The sequence below is a fragment of the Sus scrofa genome, chromosome 14 (assembly GCF_054392235.1).
Source record: "Sus scrofa isolate SSC_HxYL_T2T_F1_AM1 chromosome 14, Sscrofa_HxYL_maternal_Yorkshire_Landrace_v2.0, whole genome shotgun sequence".
NCBI lineage: Eukaryota > Metazoa > Chordata > Mammalia > Artiodactyla > Suidae > Sus > Sus scrofa.
Window position 1 is genome coordinate 154,475,079 of NC_139396.1, and position 16,511 is coordinate 154,491,589.

At 51.7% G+C, this 16,511-nt stretch overlaps 1 protein-coding gene across 50 annotated transcripts in view; it reads left to right on the forward strand.

Annotated features, from left to right (window-relative positions):
* TACC2 (transforming acidic coiled-coil containing protein 2) overlaps positions 1-16,511 on the forward strand; it is a 227,829-nt gene that overhangs the window by 193,614 nt on the left and 17,704 nt on the right. For 12 of the 50 annotated variants that reach the window (XM_084992596.1, XM_084992604.1, XM_084992600.1 and 9 more), the window contains 6 exons: positions 45-339; positions 7,762-7,823; positions 8,805-8,920; positions 10,333-10,504; positions 11,802-11,942; positions 12,811-12,900. In XM_084992596.1, coding sequence (XP_084848722.1) covers positions 45-339; positions 7,762-7,823; positions 8,805-8,920; positions 10,333-10,504; positions 11,802-11,942; positions 12,811-12,900 — 876 coding nt within the window. 50 annotated transcript variants of the gene reach the window in all.

Consider the following 16,511-nt stretch of genomic DNA (forward strand, 5'->3'; position numbering starts at 1 on the left):
GAGAGACTGGGTGAGGGAAGACACTGCTTGCCTTCTCCTGGTAGGACCCCACCCCAGCGGCCACGCCGGAAACACCGCCCGTGATCTCCGCTGTGGTCCATGCAACCGACGAGGAGAAGCTGGCGGTGACCAGCCAGAAGTGGGCGTGCATGACAGTGGATCTGGAGGCCGACAAACAGGACTTCCCACAGCCCTCGGACCTGTCCACCTTCGTCAGCGAGACCAAATTCAATTCACCCACGGAGGGTAAGCAGCTCGGTGCCCAGCCGGACCCCCACCCTGCCTTGGAGACCTCTGCCCCTAGGGAGCCAAAGCCCAGGAAAGAAACTTCTCTGCCAGGTAACCGTGCCCTCGGCTGCCGTCTCCCCGTGCACCTTGAGCTCGGGCTGTGTTCTAAAACAACCTGAGGCTTGAACCCAGCTGTGCTGTGACCCCAAGGTGCCTGCTAAGAGCCAGCCCAGCGCCCTCTAATTCTCCATCCTGAGCGCATCCCAGCTTTGCACCTTCTTGGCTGTATGGCTTCTGTCCCGTGGGGGTTTTGGGTCAAATGCTCAGGGTAGGTCAGCCTGCTGGTGGGGGTGGGGGCTGGTCTGGAGCTCCTACTCTTCATCACCCCCAGGGTAGTTTCCACAAAGTGACCACACCGTCTGCTCCAGCCCTAGACCAGAGTCCCCAACCCCCGACACCTCACTGCTTCCCCCGCCAGCCGCCGCCAGGCTACCCACTGAGCTTTCTGCCTGATCCTTTTGCCCGAAAAATTCCTGTATCTTAAGTTAGCAGCTAGAGCCTTGCCCAGGAGGGGTTAAGCCATTTCCAGGTGCCGTGGTCCCTTGCCTTCCTAACCCTGAGGGGCCTTTTCTCCACCCACCACCACGTGGGGCTGCTGAGCCTGTGCTCGGCCATCCTCCCAGCACCCAGGGCTGTCCTGAGGGTTCCAAGTTTCCCTGCCCAAGATCTTGGTTTCCATCAAGTTTCAAAACTGACTCGAAATCAGTCTGCTAACAGTTGTACACGGAAACCTCCTCTCCACGTCTCTGTTGCTAATAAGGAGCCATGATCTCCAGCAAACAGCCTCCTGCCCCCATGTAGGCGGAGCAGGGGTGTCACCGAGGAAATTTTTAAATGATAACTCGGATTACTTCCTCTGAAGGCTCTTCTGTCATCAGGCTTCTCGGTGGCTTGCTTTTCTGCCCATAACCATTCACGTTTTGGGGGGGATTCTGGATGTTTATGTTAGTACACTGCCTTTCTGTAGTTTGATGATGAAAAGACAGTCCAGATTATGTGTGCTTGGACTTCTGAGCAATGTGTTTTTTGCATAAATGGAGCCTTTAGTTAGCTGCCTGGTTGGCCCTCAGGCTGGGTGTTTGGAAGTTTAACAGTGATGTTCTCACTCCAGCCTCGTTCCAGGGGACCTGGCCTCAGCTTTTTTTCAGTCCCCCCATTCCTCTGTGCACACCTGCCACGGCCATGAACCCCACCGGATGGAGTCCCTTTCCTGGGTGACTCCTCTGCAGCTCCTCTGCAGTGGCTTCTGCGGGCGGGAATGGCCCCTGCTTCCCCGTCTCTCAGGCTTGTCCTGCCCCTCCCCCCACCCGGCCTGCCCCTGGACGTGTCCCCTGTGCTGCCTGACATCAGGGCCTGGTCTGGACCCGCTGCGAGGTTGCTTGACGCAGCAATGATGATGTGCAGGCATCTCCTGCTTCCCTACTAGACTGTGTGTTTTTTGAAGCCAAGAATGCCACCTGATGGAGTTCCCGTTGTGGCTCAGTGGGTTACAAACCCAACTAGTATCCGTGAGGATGCGGGTTCAATCCCCGGCCTCACTTAGTGGGTTAAGGATCCGGTGTTGCTGTGAGCTGCAGTGCAGGTCTCAGATGTGGCTCGGATCTGGCATTGCTGTGGCTGTAACATAGGCCAGTCGCTCCGATTCAGCCCCTAGCCTGGGAAATCCCATATGGCTCAAAAAAAGCAAAAAAAAAAAAAAAACCCCAACAACAATGTCCCCTAAGCACCCTTCGTTTTCTCCACAGCACCATGAACACGGTAGGGGCTAAAGACGTTTGTGAGGAAAAGAAAACAGAAGGCTAGGGAAAGGGCCCAGTTTGATCTTTGCAACAGTCACTGCTTGTGTAGGGGAGGAGGGTGGGGTGTGTTGACATCCCGGAAACAACCAGGAAACGCTTGAGGACAAGCAGGGACCTGGCCATTTTGATGGCTCCCGTGGTTTCCCGCTGGTTCCCATCTCTTGAGGCTTGATAAGAAGCCTTTAAATGTCATGGAAATGCCTAGATACCAACGTGGGCTTGCCACTGTAGAGAGGGATCAAAAGGTGGATGTTTGGGGTGTATGTACGTGGTGGTACCATCAGGAACCGAGTAAGTCCATGCACTATTTTCATAGACAATAGAAAGATGCTAATAATACCTTTTAAGCTAAATAGGTGCCTAATTCAGTGGTAACGTCTATTCTTCCACTTTAATTTTGAACTAAAACAGAGCACTCACTAGCTCAGTGACATATTTGAGAATGGTTTGTTTTCTGCAAAAAGTCTACAAACAGGTAAATCTGTTGGTGTAGACCAAAATTCTATTAACCCTGCCTCCTTAGAAAAGAAGTGAAGATTCGGGAATCCCAACTGTAGTTAACAGCTGGCAGGCGCTGAGAAATCCATTGTCTGTGCGACTCAGAAAACAACTGCAGTTTCGAGAGCAGTGGCCTTGCATTCACCTCGGTAACATACCTGGCTCCCTCCAGCAACCAGATGTGGAAAGAAACTGGATGCGGAGCCCTGCTCTCAGCTCGTCTTTCCTGTTAATGAGGTCATTTCCAGCCACACCAGACACACATCTGGTGGGGATGCAGATGTGCTCCCCCGAAAGAACCCGGCCAGGGCTGCCGCTGTGACTGAAATGTTCTGACCCTGAAGTCACAGATCATGGGGCAACGACATGGCCAAATAATTGCCATGTGAGCACGTATTCGCTGCAGTAGGAATTCTCCAAGTCACGCTAATGAGGAGGGGCTGCGGTGGCTGGAGCAGCCGTGCCGCATCTTTTATATACGTGACCTCATTTCATCCTCCCAGCTCTAGATAGTGGATTTCTGCCCTTCCCCATACATGAGCAAGAGAGCAGAGGCTTTGAGCTGCTAAGATTTGCTGAGTGTCGAGGGACTAACCCTGTAGGACCCGGTCTGCCTGACTGGAACGGGCCTCTGCTTTCCCGCCACGCTCTTGATGTGTCAAACAGGCTTCCTTTCCTCTCGTGTAGAATGAGGGTGTGGAACTGATGGATGCTTCCTTACCTGGGTCCATAAGAGATTCAGGTTGTCTTTAAGGTTTCAAAAAACCTGAATGGGCCTAGTTTATTTTATTTTATTTTTTTACTTTTTATTCTTGGCCACACCTGCGGCATGTGGAATTTCCCAGGCCAGGCATTGAACCCGCTCCATCGCATTGACCCGAGCTGCTGCAGTGACAATACTGGATCCTTAACCCCCTGTGCCACAAGGGAACTCCTGGACCCAGTTTAGATAGATGCCCAGCTAATTAAAATTGCATCTTTGGGGGCTGTGATAACATCAGCTTGCCATGGTGATGGATAATCTCTCACTGATTAAAATCACAGATGGGCAGTTATGAACATTTTTCTGTGAACACTTGCAGATGCCATGCTGTAGAGGAATCTTTCGAAACATGATGCCGTGAGAGAAAACAGTCCAGGTGGTCCTCAGGGATGAATAGTTTAGGAATGGAGTTCCCGTTGTGGCTCAGTGGATTAAGAACCCGACTAGTATCCATGAGATACGGGTTCGATCCCTGGCCTCGCTCCGTGGGTTCAGGATCCGGCGTTGCCGTGAGCTGTGGTGTAAGTCGCAGATGTGGCTCGGATCTGGCATTGCTGTGGCTGTGGCATAGGCTGGCAGCTGTAGCTCCAATTCGACCCCTTGCTCCGAAACTTATTTATAGCCACAAGTGTGGCCCTAAAAAAAAAAAAAGTTTAGCAACCACTGGGAGAAGAGTCTGAGTTCTGGTCTGAGAGACCCCATGAGTAGTGTTTTCGATTCACAGGTCCGGATGGCCCTTGGCTGGTCACCTACTTCCCCCTTTTCCCTTACACACAGCCACATCTGCCCGCCTGAGGCAAAGGTGTCTTTCCCAGGAGCCTGACCGGTTCATCCGTGACGGCACCATTGCTGTCACACTCCAGACACACAGAGGAGCCACTCAGGGCAGTTGGAGTCATGTCTCTATCCCCTTCCAAAAGGCTGTCATCACTTACGTTAAAAGTTGCAGAAACATTAGCAACGGGTAGTAATAGACCTGGTCACAGGCCCTCCCCTTTGCCTAACCAGTTGTCTTTGATCTAAACTACATCAATCCATTTTATCCTGCAAGGGGTATGCACTCGGGTTTCCATTTGATGGGTAAGTGGCGATGGGCCTGGAGAGGTCAGGGAGCTGGCTTCCCTGGTCCTGGGCATGATGATCTGGCCTCAGTTGCATCCTTCTGACCAGGCCTCCTTCCAGTCCCCCAGCAAAGCTCCAGCAGCCAGAGTCAGATGGGAAGAGCAGTCCAGCCCTCGCCCAGCGCATTGCCCTGGTAGGAAATAATTACCAAGAGCAGCCCTCAGAATGACGGGACGCGTTAGAAATAACTTCAGGCCTCTTCAGCTCAGAGCATCACACATGCTTTGGCGAGCAGCCTCTTCTCTCAGTGGTGAAGATGTCGTGCCACTTGGTGGAACTGGCATTACCCTTCCTGGCCTGCCAGCTGCCTGTGGCGTGGTGCAAAAATGGGATTAAAGTTGGGCCAGGCTCGCGCTCCCAGCCCATCCTCCGAGGCCCAGAATTTAAGGCAGATGAGTGAGATTTGGGGAACCAAGTTCAGTCAGGTGTTTTCGCAGAATATCTGAGACCTTCTTGGCAGGGAGGCAAGAAGGCAGACACGTGAGCTCACGGACCTGAAACTCACCCAGATCTGCTGCCAGGAAACGAGCTCTGATTCCCAGAAGCGCCCCTCGCCGAGGTGAGCTGGAACTAGAGCTGGCGCTGACCTGGGGCCACACATCCCGGAAAAATCAACCATCCCTGGTGGCCCCTGGCTTCTTCACTTTCTCCTGGGTGCTCTGTGCTATTGTAGGGCGTCCCAGGGGCTTTCTGTTTAATAATTGAGGGTTAAATCATGTCTTGGCAATAGTAGTGAGACTTTGGAGGAGGAAGCAGCTGATTTCTTGTTATCTTCTCAACTTAAGACAGTCTTTAGTAGAACAAGAAAATACTAGTCCTGGGGTCCTACACCTGGAAAATTCTCTAGAAATCACTTTGTCCTTTGCTGTCTCCTGCTTTGAAAGGTAGTCAGTCTTAATAAACAATTGCTTCTGCGTCTTCAGTTGAGGCAGACCCCCGGGGACAAGCTCACAGGGTTACACACACTGAGCTCCTGCCAGCATGTGGTTCGGCTTAGTCTCCATTCTTCCCAAGTGACGGACAAATCAGGGCCTTCAGGACGCATGAGGTCTTTCTGGCAATTAATCCACAAAACCAGCCCCATTCCCATGAGCAGGTCATGCCTGCCAGAAAGATGCATTTGCTTCATCTCCGAGATGCAGAGACTCTTGAAAAGCTGTCCACAGTTTAAGAGCTGGAGTTTATTCATCCGCCGCCACACACGCTTGCAGGTTTTGAGAAATTCTTCAGGGAAATGTCTCCTTTTAAAGCTCATGTTAGAGGATCATTTTTAAAAGTGATTCCTTCTCTTGAATATGATGATGAATATGAAGGGATGAGGGTTTTTTTTTTTTTTTTTTTGTCTTTTTGCCATTTCTTGGGCCGCTCCCGCGGCATATGGGAGGTTCCCAGGCTAGGGGTCGAATCGGAGCTGTAACCACCAGCCTATGCCAGGGCCACAGGAACGAGGGATCCAAGCCGCGTCTGCCACCTACACCACAGCTCATGGCAACGCTGGATCCTTAACCCACTGAGCAAGGGCAGGGATCGAACCCGCAACCTCATGGTTCCTAGTTGGATTCGTTAACCACTGCGCCATGACGGGAACTCCCGGGATGAGGGGTTTTAAACCATAGAATTACTATTTATATTTCTTTTATTTTTTATTCTTTTACTTTTTTTTATGGCCATGCCTGGGGCATTTGGATGTTCCCAGGCCAGGGGGTCGCATCAGAGCTGCACCTGAGGCCTAAGCCACAGCTTGTGGCAAGGCCAGATCCTTAACCCACTGAGCAAGGCCAGGGATTGAACCCATACCCTCACAGAGACAACGCTGGATCCTTAACCTGCTGAGCCACAATGGGAATGCCTATATTTATTTTTTACCAAAAGAAAAAAATGAAGGCATCAGGCTTCGGGGATTGCCAATGACACCCGTCAAGAGCTGTTTTCTGCATGGGTCATGTGTCACCTCTTGGTTTATTTATTTGTGTATGTATTTATTTTTGTCTTTTTAGGGCCACACCTGCAGCATAGGGAGGTTCTCAGGCGAGAGGTTGAATGGGAGCTGTAGCTGCGGGCCTACACCACAGGTCACGGCAATGCCAGATCCATAACCCACTGAGGAAGGCCAGGAATGGAACCCATGTCCTTCCTCATGGATCCTAGTTGGGTTTGTTAACTGCTGAGCCACGACAGGAACTCCTTATTTTTAAGTGGAAAGGTGCCATCTAATAGCTGCGAATCGGGGCTTCTGCGAGGATAGAGTCCCCTTCTACCTGGTTCACCACTGTATCCGCTGAGCACAGTCTAAGGCACACTAGGTGCTCAGAATCCATTCACTGCACAGGGTGCAGTGCAGTGGCAGAGCTCGGTTTCCATGGGAACCGTCTGCGGAGCCTGAGGCAGGCAGTGAGTGGCGTATCTAGTCTTCAGTGAGCGTGCCTGGCGTTTTCTTGGCGGCCTAAAGTCTCCAGGCAATTTGAAATAGGGCATTTCTCCAACTAAATTGCTAGACTTTAATAGTCTTTGCTGCCTTTTTTTTGGGTTTTTTTTTTTTTTTTTGTCTTTTTTGTCTCTCTAGGGCTACACCCACGGCATATGGAGGTTCCCAGGCTAGGGGTCCAATCAGAGCTGTAGCCGCCAGCCTACACCACAGCTCATGGCAACACGGGATCCTTAACCCACTGAGTGAGGGCAGGGATTGAACCTTCATCCTCATGGATGCTAGTCAGATTCATTAACCGCTAAGCCACGATGGGAACTGCCAAGAGTCTTTGCTTCTGAAATTTTTATTTGGACCAGCCCCGTTGGCACTGGCAGCAGTTTGGGAGCTGTGCCAGGTGACCTGCACAGCTCTTAGCAACACTGTCCTTCTTCCCTTGCTGCTGACCGCTGGATGGGCAGCTGTGGACCCAGCTCCCAAATATCATCAGGACGTGGGAAGATTCACATTATTGCCAGAGCGTCACAGAGAAAACCAACAAAGTGGACACACTCTATCTGATTTGAAAACTAAGTGCAGAATGCTCAGATCTTTCCCCTCAGATCTGGGCCTGGTCAGGACGTTGAATTCCTTGGAACTGTTTCAGACTCCCAAATGGCAGGAGCCCCTTTGCAGTAAGAGGTTTACCAGTTGTCCGGAAATAGCTGGGTTGAGCCTCCCCTTCGGACTGTATCAGAAATCTCAGTCAGTGGACAGTCTCAAAAGCGTCAAGCTTATTCTGGGCCCCACCATGCCCAGCCCAAATCTTTCCATTTTATTCTCAGGCACTAAGCCATCTTTTTGTTTGTTTGTTTGTTTGTTTGCAGAGTTGGATTACAGAAACTCCTATGAAATCGAATATATGGAGAAAATTGGTTCTTCCTTACCTGTAAGTTCTTATGCCTCCAGGCAGCAGGGGATTTGCTTTCCCCGCCCTGTTTTCTTTTCTTTTCTTTTCTTTTGGGGGGGTCAGTTTGGTGAACTGCGGCTTAGGGGGGTGGGAGGTGGGGTTTGAGGTTTGTGTCAGTCCACTTGAGATGCCATTTCCAGGGATAAAATGATAAGATGCAGTTAGACTTTCTGCTGAATTACTTCCCTAGAATGAGAAAGAACTAGTGAGAGATTTCTTTTAAAAAAGTGGAGGGAGGGGTTTGTTTGTTTTTAAGGTATACTGTTATCTGTTTTCTTCAGATTAATTGCTTTATAGAACTGAAGAATGTCCGTTTAGGCAATAAGCCTTGCCCCCATCTCTCTTTTGATGGGCATCTGTTTCCCTGGCTTAATAGGTGCTGCTGCCGGGGCATCTGGTTCTGAGTGTGACCTCTTGCTCTGTGCTGCTGTCCAGCGATGCCTTCAGAGGCATGGAGATGCCCAGGAGGGCTTGTGTGACACTCAGCAGCCCCGATGCGTTACTCTTAGCCATCTTTCTCTCATGGCTCATGGACGTGGGGTTGCCGCTTCTACACCACGGTGTGCTGTAGGTCAGCACACTGGGCCCTCATGCTCGCCTCCCCATTCAACCATAGGCAAGGGGGTCTTCCGTACCCCTCTGGTTCTTCTCCATGGCCAGTGTAGGTGCCCATCCCGAGAAGATGGCCAGCGAATGCCGAGGGGCTGAGCAGTGGGTAGCACACTCAGCATCACGGTCCTTCTCCCCCCAAGCGTTCCTAGCTGCACATGGCCACACGTTCTCTCTCCTTCCTCTCCCCCCACCCCGCGGCCAGCACTGCTTTTTCTTCTCTTCCGGTGGCTGGAGAAAAGTGAAGTTATCATGAGTTTTCGGTCCCCATGGAAGAGTGCTCTGGTTTTCATCTCTGTAACATGTTGGGGCCACTGTGGCCCAGCTGACGTGTGACTTTGATCCCTGCAGCAGGATGATGCGGCCCCGAAGAAGCAGGCCTTGTACCTTATGTTCGATACTTCTGAGGAGAGCCCGGTCAAGTCTCCCCCCGTCCGGATGTCGGAGTCCCCGACGCCGTGTTCAGGGTACGGCTTCCCCAGGCGGAGGTTCCCCAGGCCTTGCAGCACCTGCACTGCTCCCCTGACCCCAGGTCCTTTGCACACACTCGGGCGGCTCGCATGTCCATCTCTCTCGGTGGAACGGACGCAGACGTGGTGGGTTTGTCCCTGGCTGCCCTTTGGACTAAGGTGAAATCCTTTAGAGCTGCAGGTGTGAGCCCCTCCTTTCACCTCCCATCACACACACCACTTGATTTGGTGATATGTCCCATGGGAGGTAGCCCGCATGGCATTCAGGACCTGGATCCCACTTCTGGACCTTACGGATGGTTTGACCTGGTGCAGGTTACTCGACCCAACTGGGCTGCAGTAAACTCACGTATTAAGTGAGTCATCGTCACGTCAATGCTGCAGGGATTTTAGGAAGATGAATCGAGGCTCGCAGTCTTCAGGCATCCCCCTGGTTGCCATGGGGATAAACATACCTGTCTAAAAAGCCATTGGGAGGATTAAATTGAGATGCTGTAAGGAAGGCTCTTGTCACTGGGGGGCCTGGCACAAATGAAGTGCCTGATAAACATTTTTTATTAATACAGATGTGAAGGGCGTTCCCACTGTGGCTCAGCAGGTTAAGAACCCGACATAGTGTCTGTGAGGATGTGGGAGCCATCAATCCATGGCCTTGCTCAGTGGGTTATGGATCTGATTTCGCTGTAAGCTGCGGCATAGGTCGCAGATGTGGCTCAGAACCCAGGTTGCTTTGGCTGTGGCGTAGGCCAGTAGCTGCAGCTCCAATTCCACCCCTAGCCTGGGAACTTCCATATGCTGCATGTGTGGCCATAAAAAAACCAAAGCAGAACAGAAAACCAGATGTGAATATAAGCATCCATCAGGGTCCTGTTGGGAGCTGTTCTGAGCTGGATGAGGGTGGGGTGTCCCGCTAAGATGGGAACCTTCTTGTCCCTCCTACCTGCCTTTTTCACTGAGCAGGAGGGAAAGCTCTTGCTCTGTCTTTCCACACTTGCTCCAGAATCTTCCCAGGAGACTGGGAGTGAGGTGACGATATTTCAGCAGCAATAATGGCGCCTTGAGACAGGCAGTGTATCAAGTGCTTTATGTGCAGGCGGCATCTCCCTTGATCTTCCTGGAGTTACAGTACCACCTCTTACCTAGGGTGCGCAGCCAAGGGACTGGCAGTCTGCTCAGCACCAGAGCTCGTGCCCTCAGCCAATGGCATCTGCCCTTCTGGCCATCCCTTGTCAGCAGGCCTTCGGCGGCGGCGGGGGCTGGTCCTCCCTCCACCCAGGACCTGCCCGTTTCCCTCGGGGAGTATAATAACCCTGGAAGTCCAGGATCCCTTGGGATGTTAGCAGCGGCACATTGGCTCATTTCAGTGGGATTTCCAACACACACTTTAACGATGCTCTTTGCTTCCTCAGCTCAAGTTTCGAGGAGACGGAAGCTCTTGTGAACGCCGGGGCTAAGATCCAGCATCCCGTCACACGAGGGCTGGCCCCCAACCAGGAGCCACACTTGCAGGTGCCAGAGAAATCCTCCCAGAAAGAGCTGGAGGCCATGGCCTTGGGCACCGCGTCAGAAGTGATTGAAATTGTAAGTGGGGTCGGAGGGGCCCCGAGATCACTGCGGGTGAGCCCCAGGCCAGCCGGGTCCCCTCACCCCGAAGGCCAGGCCTACAGAGCAACACTCACCGGGCACCCGGGTGGGACCCCACCCTGTCCCGGCCATAGAAGCCAGCCTAGGAGACCCCCCCATAACGATGAGAAAAAAATCTGTCCTCACCAATGCGGTTTTGCAGTCCTCACCGGCAGGCTTTCTGTGCCTTCGGGATTATCCATTTTCCACTTCTAGCCCCTAAGGGCTGAACTGTTGCTTTAAGCTGCGCCTGGCTTCTCCGTTCTCTGTGGCAAAGGGCAGAGTTTGGTAAAGTAGGGGCCATCCTTTTGAGGGGCAGTTGGTTCTCCTGGGCCTTGGTGACAGGCAGTTCCTCCTGTTTATAGACCAGAACTTAGACTTCTCCCCCCCCACCACCCCGACCGCTGTGGAGCTTGCGGAGCAAATACACCTGAGCCGAAGGCCTCACCCCCAACCCCCATGCATCTAAAACAGGCCCTCTTTCTAGCTGAATTTTATTTTTACTTTTTTTTCCCCCCTCCCTCCTGGCAATCCCCAAGAGGGCTGGAGGCCGTTGATTTAGCCTGTCGCTTTGTTGTTCCAGACTAGTAAACATTCACCTATCTCATGCATCAAATATTTGTTGAGCCCCTACTGCCCGTCTGGCAGTTGGACACTGGAAAAATCTTAGCGAGCAGAAAGAGAGACCAGACAGGACTCAGACCGTCTCTCAAGTCCATACTGTGCAGGACTCGTGCTTGATTCACCTTCTGCAAAGTTGGCTTCTGATTTTGAAGGCTTTCTGATCTATCAGGAGACACCTTTTTGTTTGCTTGAGATCATCTTTCCCTTATTGAGAAAGTGACCTTTCCCCAAGCCTTGGTTTCGTTGTTGACCCTGGAAGGTATTTCCTTGATGAGTTCTGTTTGGAGACCCCGTCACCTGGCTTGTCTCCCACCCGCTGAGATTTTCAAGTAAATAAGCGAAGGCTTACTTTCCTCCCAGCAGCCGGTTCCTGAGTGAGGGGGCTGGGGGTGGGGAGGGCACCCCAGGCTGTGCTTTGGGGGAGGGGGGGCGGGCCTGCCAGTCTCCAGATGCGCATGGGCAGCACGTGGGAGTCAGACCAGATGATAAGGGACGCGTTGGCACCTAACCGCTACTGTCTGTAGCCTTAAGGCGGGAATGTCCAGCCCCTGGATGTGTGGTCCTTGCTTGGAACCAATGTCACTCTGCTCTCCTCTATCTTTCCTCTGTGTCCTCTTCTGCTGGTCTTCAGACAGCTCCCGAGGGCTCCTTTGCCTCTGCTGATGCCCTCCTCAGCAGGCTGGCTCATCCGGCCTCTCTCTGTGGTGCGCTTGACTATCTGGAACCCGACTTAGCAGAAAAGAACCCCCCAGTATTTGCTCAGAAACTTCAGGTTTGTAGCCCATGTGTGACCTTTGGGAGTTTGTCCAAACCTCAGTAGAGAATGAACCTCCGACCTCCAAAATGCGAGGAGACAGGATTTATTGAAGCAGTGCCGGGAATGTTCCAGATGGAATAGCTTCCCCTCAAGGGCTGATTGATGTGGTGTTCTTGACCCAGGCCGCCAAAACGATATAAATTGTGTCGTTATGTATGGAACAAACCGTTAGTATTTCGGTTTGGAGATTGGGCCCAGTCATTTTTCAGAAGTTGCGATGGCCCCCCAAAGCAGTTTTTGTGATTTATTCATGGAATCAAGGGTATTAGCTCACCATCGGGCCAAGCTATTTATATATACGGAGCTACCTCAGACTCCCATGGAGGTAACATCTGGACTCAGGTCTTGCATACATCTGGAACCAAAACAATTCTCTAGACTCGGTGCTTTCCATGTGACAGCTTAATTTGAAAGCCTCTCGACTGGGTTCAGAGCCAGCCTGGAGAGATTGCTGACAGTCTTTTGAGAGATGCAAATCGTTGGCCACCTTCCACATGAACGAGACCCAAGGAGAGCATCCAAAGGAAACAGGGCATTACACATTGTGACTCCCTTCTAAAACTCGTTTCATGTCTGATGGCATAGGACTTCCTGGCAGACATTCCGAAGGGTGAATTTAAAAAAAAAAAAAAAAAAAGGAAATTAAACACTTATTTCATGATCTGCTGAGGTGTTCGTTGTGAAAGAAAGCCGGCGTGTGTGTTTTCCCAAGTACTTGTCATGATGCATTCACATGGCCCATTCGTTTCTGGGTGTGGGAAACATCTCCGTCCTGTCTCGGTGCGTGTCCCCGCCGTTCCCTCATTCCCCACCCCTCCGGCAGGAGGAGTTAGAGTTTGCCATCATGCGGATAGAAGCCCTGAAGCTGGCCAGGCAGATCGCCCTGGCTTCCCGTAGCTGCCAGGACACCAAGGTACCGGTTTGCTGCTGCTGCTGCTGCTGCTGTGTGTGCCGCCTCTTGAGAATGTCGTGTGGCCCAGAAGCTTCTTTGCTAACCAAGGCCAGGCAGGTGTTTGACAAAGGATGATTTTCCAAAAAGCTAAAAGCGTCAATCGTGCATAAATACACCCCGAACACATGTCTTAGGTGTCAGACAATAGTGAAGGAACCAGCAGGACAGCAAAGCAGATCAAATGGAGGAAAAGAATAGAAACCGGTGTCTGGTGGGTGGGTAAGGAAGCTCAACTAAAAACTGCAAGTTTTTTCTTTTGTTTTGTCTTTTTGCCATTTCTTCGGCCGCTCCCGAGGCATATGGAGGTTCCCAGGCTAGGGGTCGAATCAGAGTTGTAGCCACCGGCCTACACCACAGCCCCAGCAACGCGGAAACCGAGCCTCGTCTGCAACCTACACCACAGCTCATGGCAACGCTAGATCCTCAACCCACTGAGCAAGGCCAGGGATCGAACCTGCAACCTCATGGTTCCTGATCGGATTCGTTAACCACTGAGCCACGACGGGAACTCTGTAAAACTGCAGGTTTGATATAAAACTGGCTGAGTACTAGTGAAACAGGACAGCTCAGTCATAACCTTTGAGGTTCTTTTTTCTTCCTACAGACATCATTTGCTTTTCTACTGATTAAGAATAATTGGCAGCTTTTCTGTTTTCTTTAATTTCCTATCTAAATGTATCGGGACGGGACCCTAATCAATAGTGAGGAGGTGAAAACAAGGCCTATTCCCCCCCCTTAGGAAGCTCAGGTGTCTGATGACCCTCAGGCCAGGATCAAAAGGATTGCAGAAAAGCCCTCTTTTTCTGGAAGGGGAGAGAGTAAATATTTCTGACTTCGCGGGCATCTGTCTGTTCGCTGTAACAACTGCTCAGCTCCGGCACCACAGCTCTGGCAAGGCACCGGTGGACCCCCGTGGATGAGTGGGTGTGGCGGGTTCCAATAAAACCCTTTTTACAGAAAAGGGCAACAGGCCATTTGGCCCACACTCCACAGTCTGCCACCCCTTCTCTGAGTGCGATGTTGACAGGACCTGGGGAGGTTGTTTTGCCTGGCCTCCAGGTTTAGGCTAATTTTTCTTAACAATTGGAATGAGTGCCTGATGATGAGCAAAACGGCACACAATCCAGGGATGTTCAGACCAGCCCCAGGGCTGGTGGTGGGCGTGGCCTTGGAGGAGCCCCCCCTTCCCTCCCCGATGCCCCACCCCCAGTTGGCAGCCCAGCAAACCTGGGCCGTCAGACTGAGACTGGGCCCCATGGTGCTCTGTGGGGTTGAACGAGTTGGGGAGCCTCTCTGAGCCCCAGTTTCTCCATCTGGGGCAGGAGGCTGATGCAGCAAGTTCACAGGTTGCTGTGAGACTAGAGGTGGCATGGGGGGTGCCGCAGCGCACACAGAAGCGTGCATCAGCAGAAGCTGCTGGGGGCTGATGCGATAGATGCTCCTGGGATCTCTCCTCCGTCCCATTTTACAGATGGGGAAAACGGAGCCTCAGAACCAGCCCAAGGCCTGCCTGAATCGCCAAGTGGGAGCCCCCTGTTGCTCGTCCATCTCAAGCAACAGCTCACTTGGTGGAGGGGCCAATGCTTCCCCCCATCCCTGGTCCCTGGTACCAGCTTTGGCCTTGAGGTCCCCCCTCACCCCAGTTTGGTTTCTCTGGAGCCAAAGGGGGACCCCCTTCCAAGACACTTCTCAGTGAGAAAAGGGAGTCACCATGGACGTTCAGACTGGGAACACTGGGCAAGGACAAGCATGTCAACCAGGTCTCTGATGTCCTTATTCTTGTGGCCAGCCCAGAAACTTGGGTTTAATTTCTGTGAAAATGAGGCTTTTAGAAAGTATTAAGCAGTGAGGAATCTGTCCCCATTAGGTATGTATTTTTTGCTATCCTTCGGCTGTGGCTTAAACACGGAATGGATGGCTTCGTGTTTGGCCCCTATCAATAAGCTTTATTCTTCTCCAGAAGTCTGAGGCAGACTCGAGCCTGTTCTAAGTCGTTCCCATTGATGATAAACATTCAGGACTGTCTGGCCCCCTACCTCCCTCCCCAGCCACGTCCAGCAGTTGACATCCAGTCAGTTACAGCCTGTTCTGAGACTGTGTGTCCTGACTTTGATTTAGAAAATCCTGTCGCATGAATCTTCTGAGTATGGTTTGGAGAGACAGCCCCGCTTTCTCTGTATTATTCCAGAAGGACGTGTCAGAAGAAATATGCTATAGAGATAGAAGTATCTTGGAAGATGAGAAACATTTTTCTCTACTGTAGGAACTTGCACTGCTTTTGTTAAGAAGTGTGTTATCTCGTGACCTTGGCCCGTGGAAAGTGTAGCCCCCGAGCCCTGGGCGGTCCACTTACCCAAACCCAGTTAGGTTTCCGTGGGAGACTTCGTTGCCCCTTAGCGCCCTGGAAACTGCTGATGCATAGAAAGCAAACAGCAGCCGTATATCCGGTTCGCTCTTTCTCTGCCCGTGTATTTCAGCTGCAGGTGACTGGCCCAGTCTTTTCTGGCAGCGTGATCTTAAACTGTTGCTAACACAAGATGAAATCACTCAGAATGGAAAAAAAAAACCCTTGTACTGAGGGGGTGACAAGCATACGAAATGGAGTGGGGGTGATTCCTGGTCCCTCCTTCGAGCAGCTCCAGTATTTCCCTTGAGACTGTGGAGCCAGCTTTCCAGGGACTGCAGTGCGGTTTCCTCTGTCTCATTCATCAGAAAACGTTAGCGGGAGTTCCCATTGTGCTTCAGCAGTAACCAGCCCGACTAGTATCCATGAGGACGAAGGTTTAGTCCCTGGCCTTGATCAGTGGGTTACAGATCTGGCGTTGCTGTGAGCTGTGGTGTAGGTCACAGACACATCTTGGATCTGGCGTTGCTGTGACTTGGCATAGGCCAGCAGCTATAGCTTCAATTCCACCCCCAGCCTGGAAACTTCCATATGCCATGGTTGTGGGCCCTAAAAAGCAAAAAAAAAAAAAAAAAGCCCTACTAAAATTTTGGAGTTCCCTTATGGTGCAGCAGGTTAAGGATCCAGCTTTGTCACTGCTGTGGCCTGGGTTCAATCCCTGGCCCGGGAATTTCCACGTGCCGTGGGTGTGGCCAAATTTTTTTTTTTTAAACCACTACAATTGTGCCTTGTCTACATTCAAGGCATTTGTTCAGAAACAAAAGATTAGAAATGAGGGCAGCCCCACAGGGACTGGAGGGTCAGACTCCTTATCGCTTTCCTTCCACGCGCTTCTGGTAGATCTGAGCTCACTTGCGTCCTCCTGGGGGGAGGGTCTGTCCAGGCCACTGGCTGTGCGGTGCAGCTGCCCTGAACTCACCACTAAACCGGGATGGATAGAACCTAAGCGTCCCATCTCTAGGGCTTTCCAGGGGCTGCAGGGCCCAGGGATCGATTCCATGTGTGTGTATAACACGTACTGGTTGTGGTCCCTAAAGCCACTGGCCTTTCTGGGCAAGAGGATCTTACATAAAGAATGATGGATGTGTCTGCCTAACTTTGGAACAAGGATAATACAAAAGGCAAGCAGGGGGAGTCCTGGAAAACAGGCTCCACGGGGAAAGAAAGA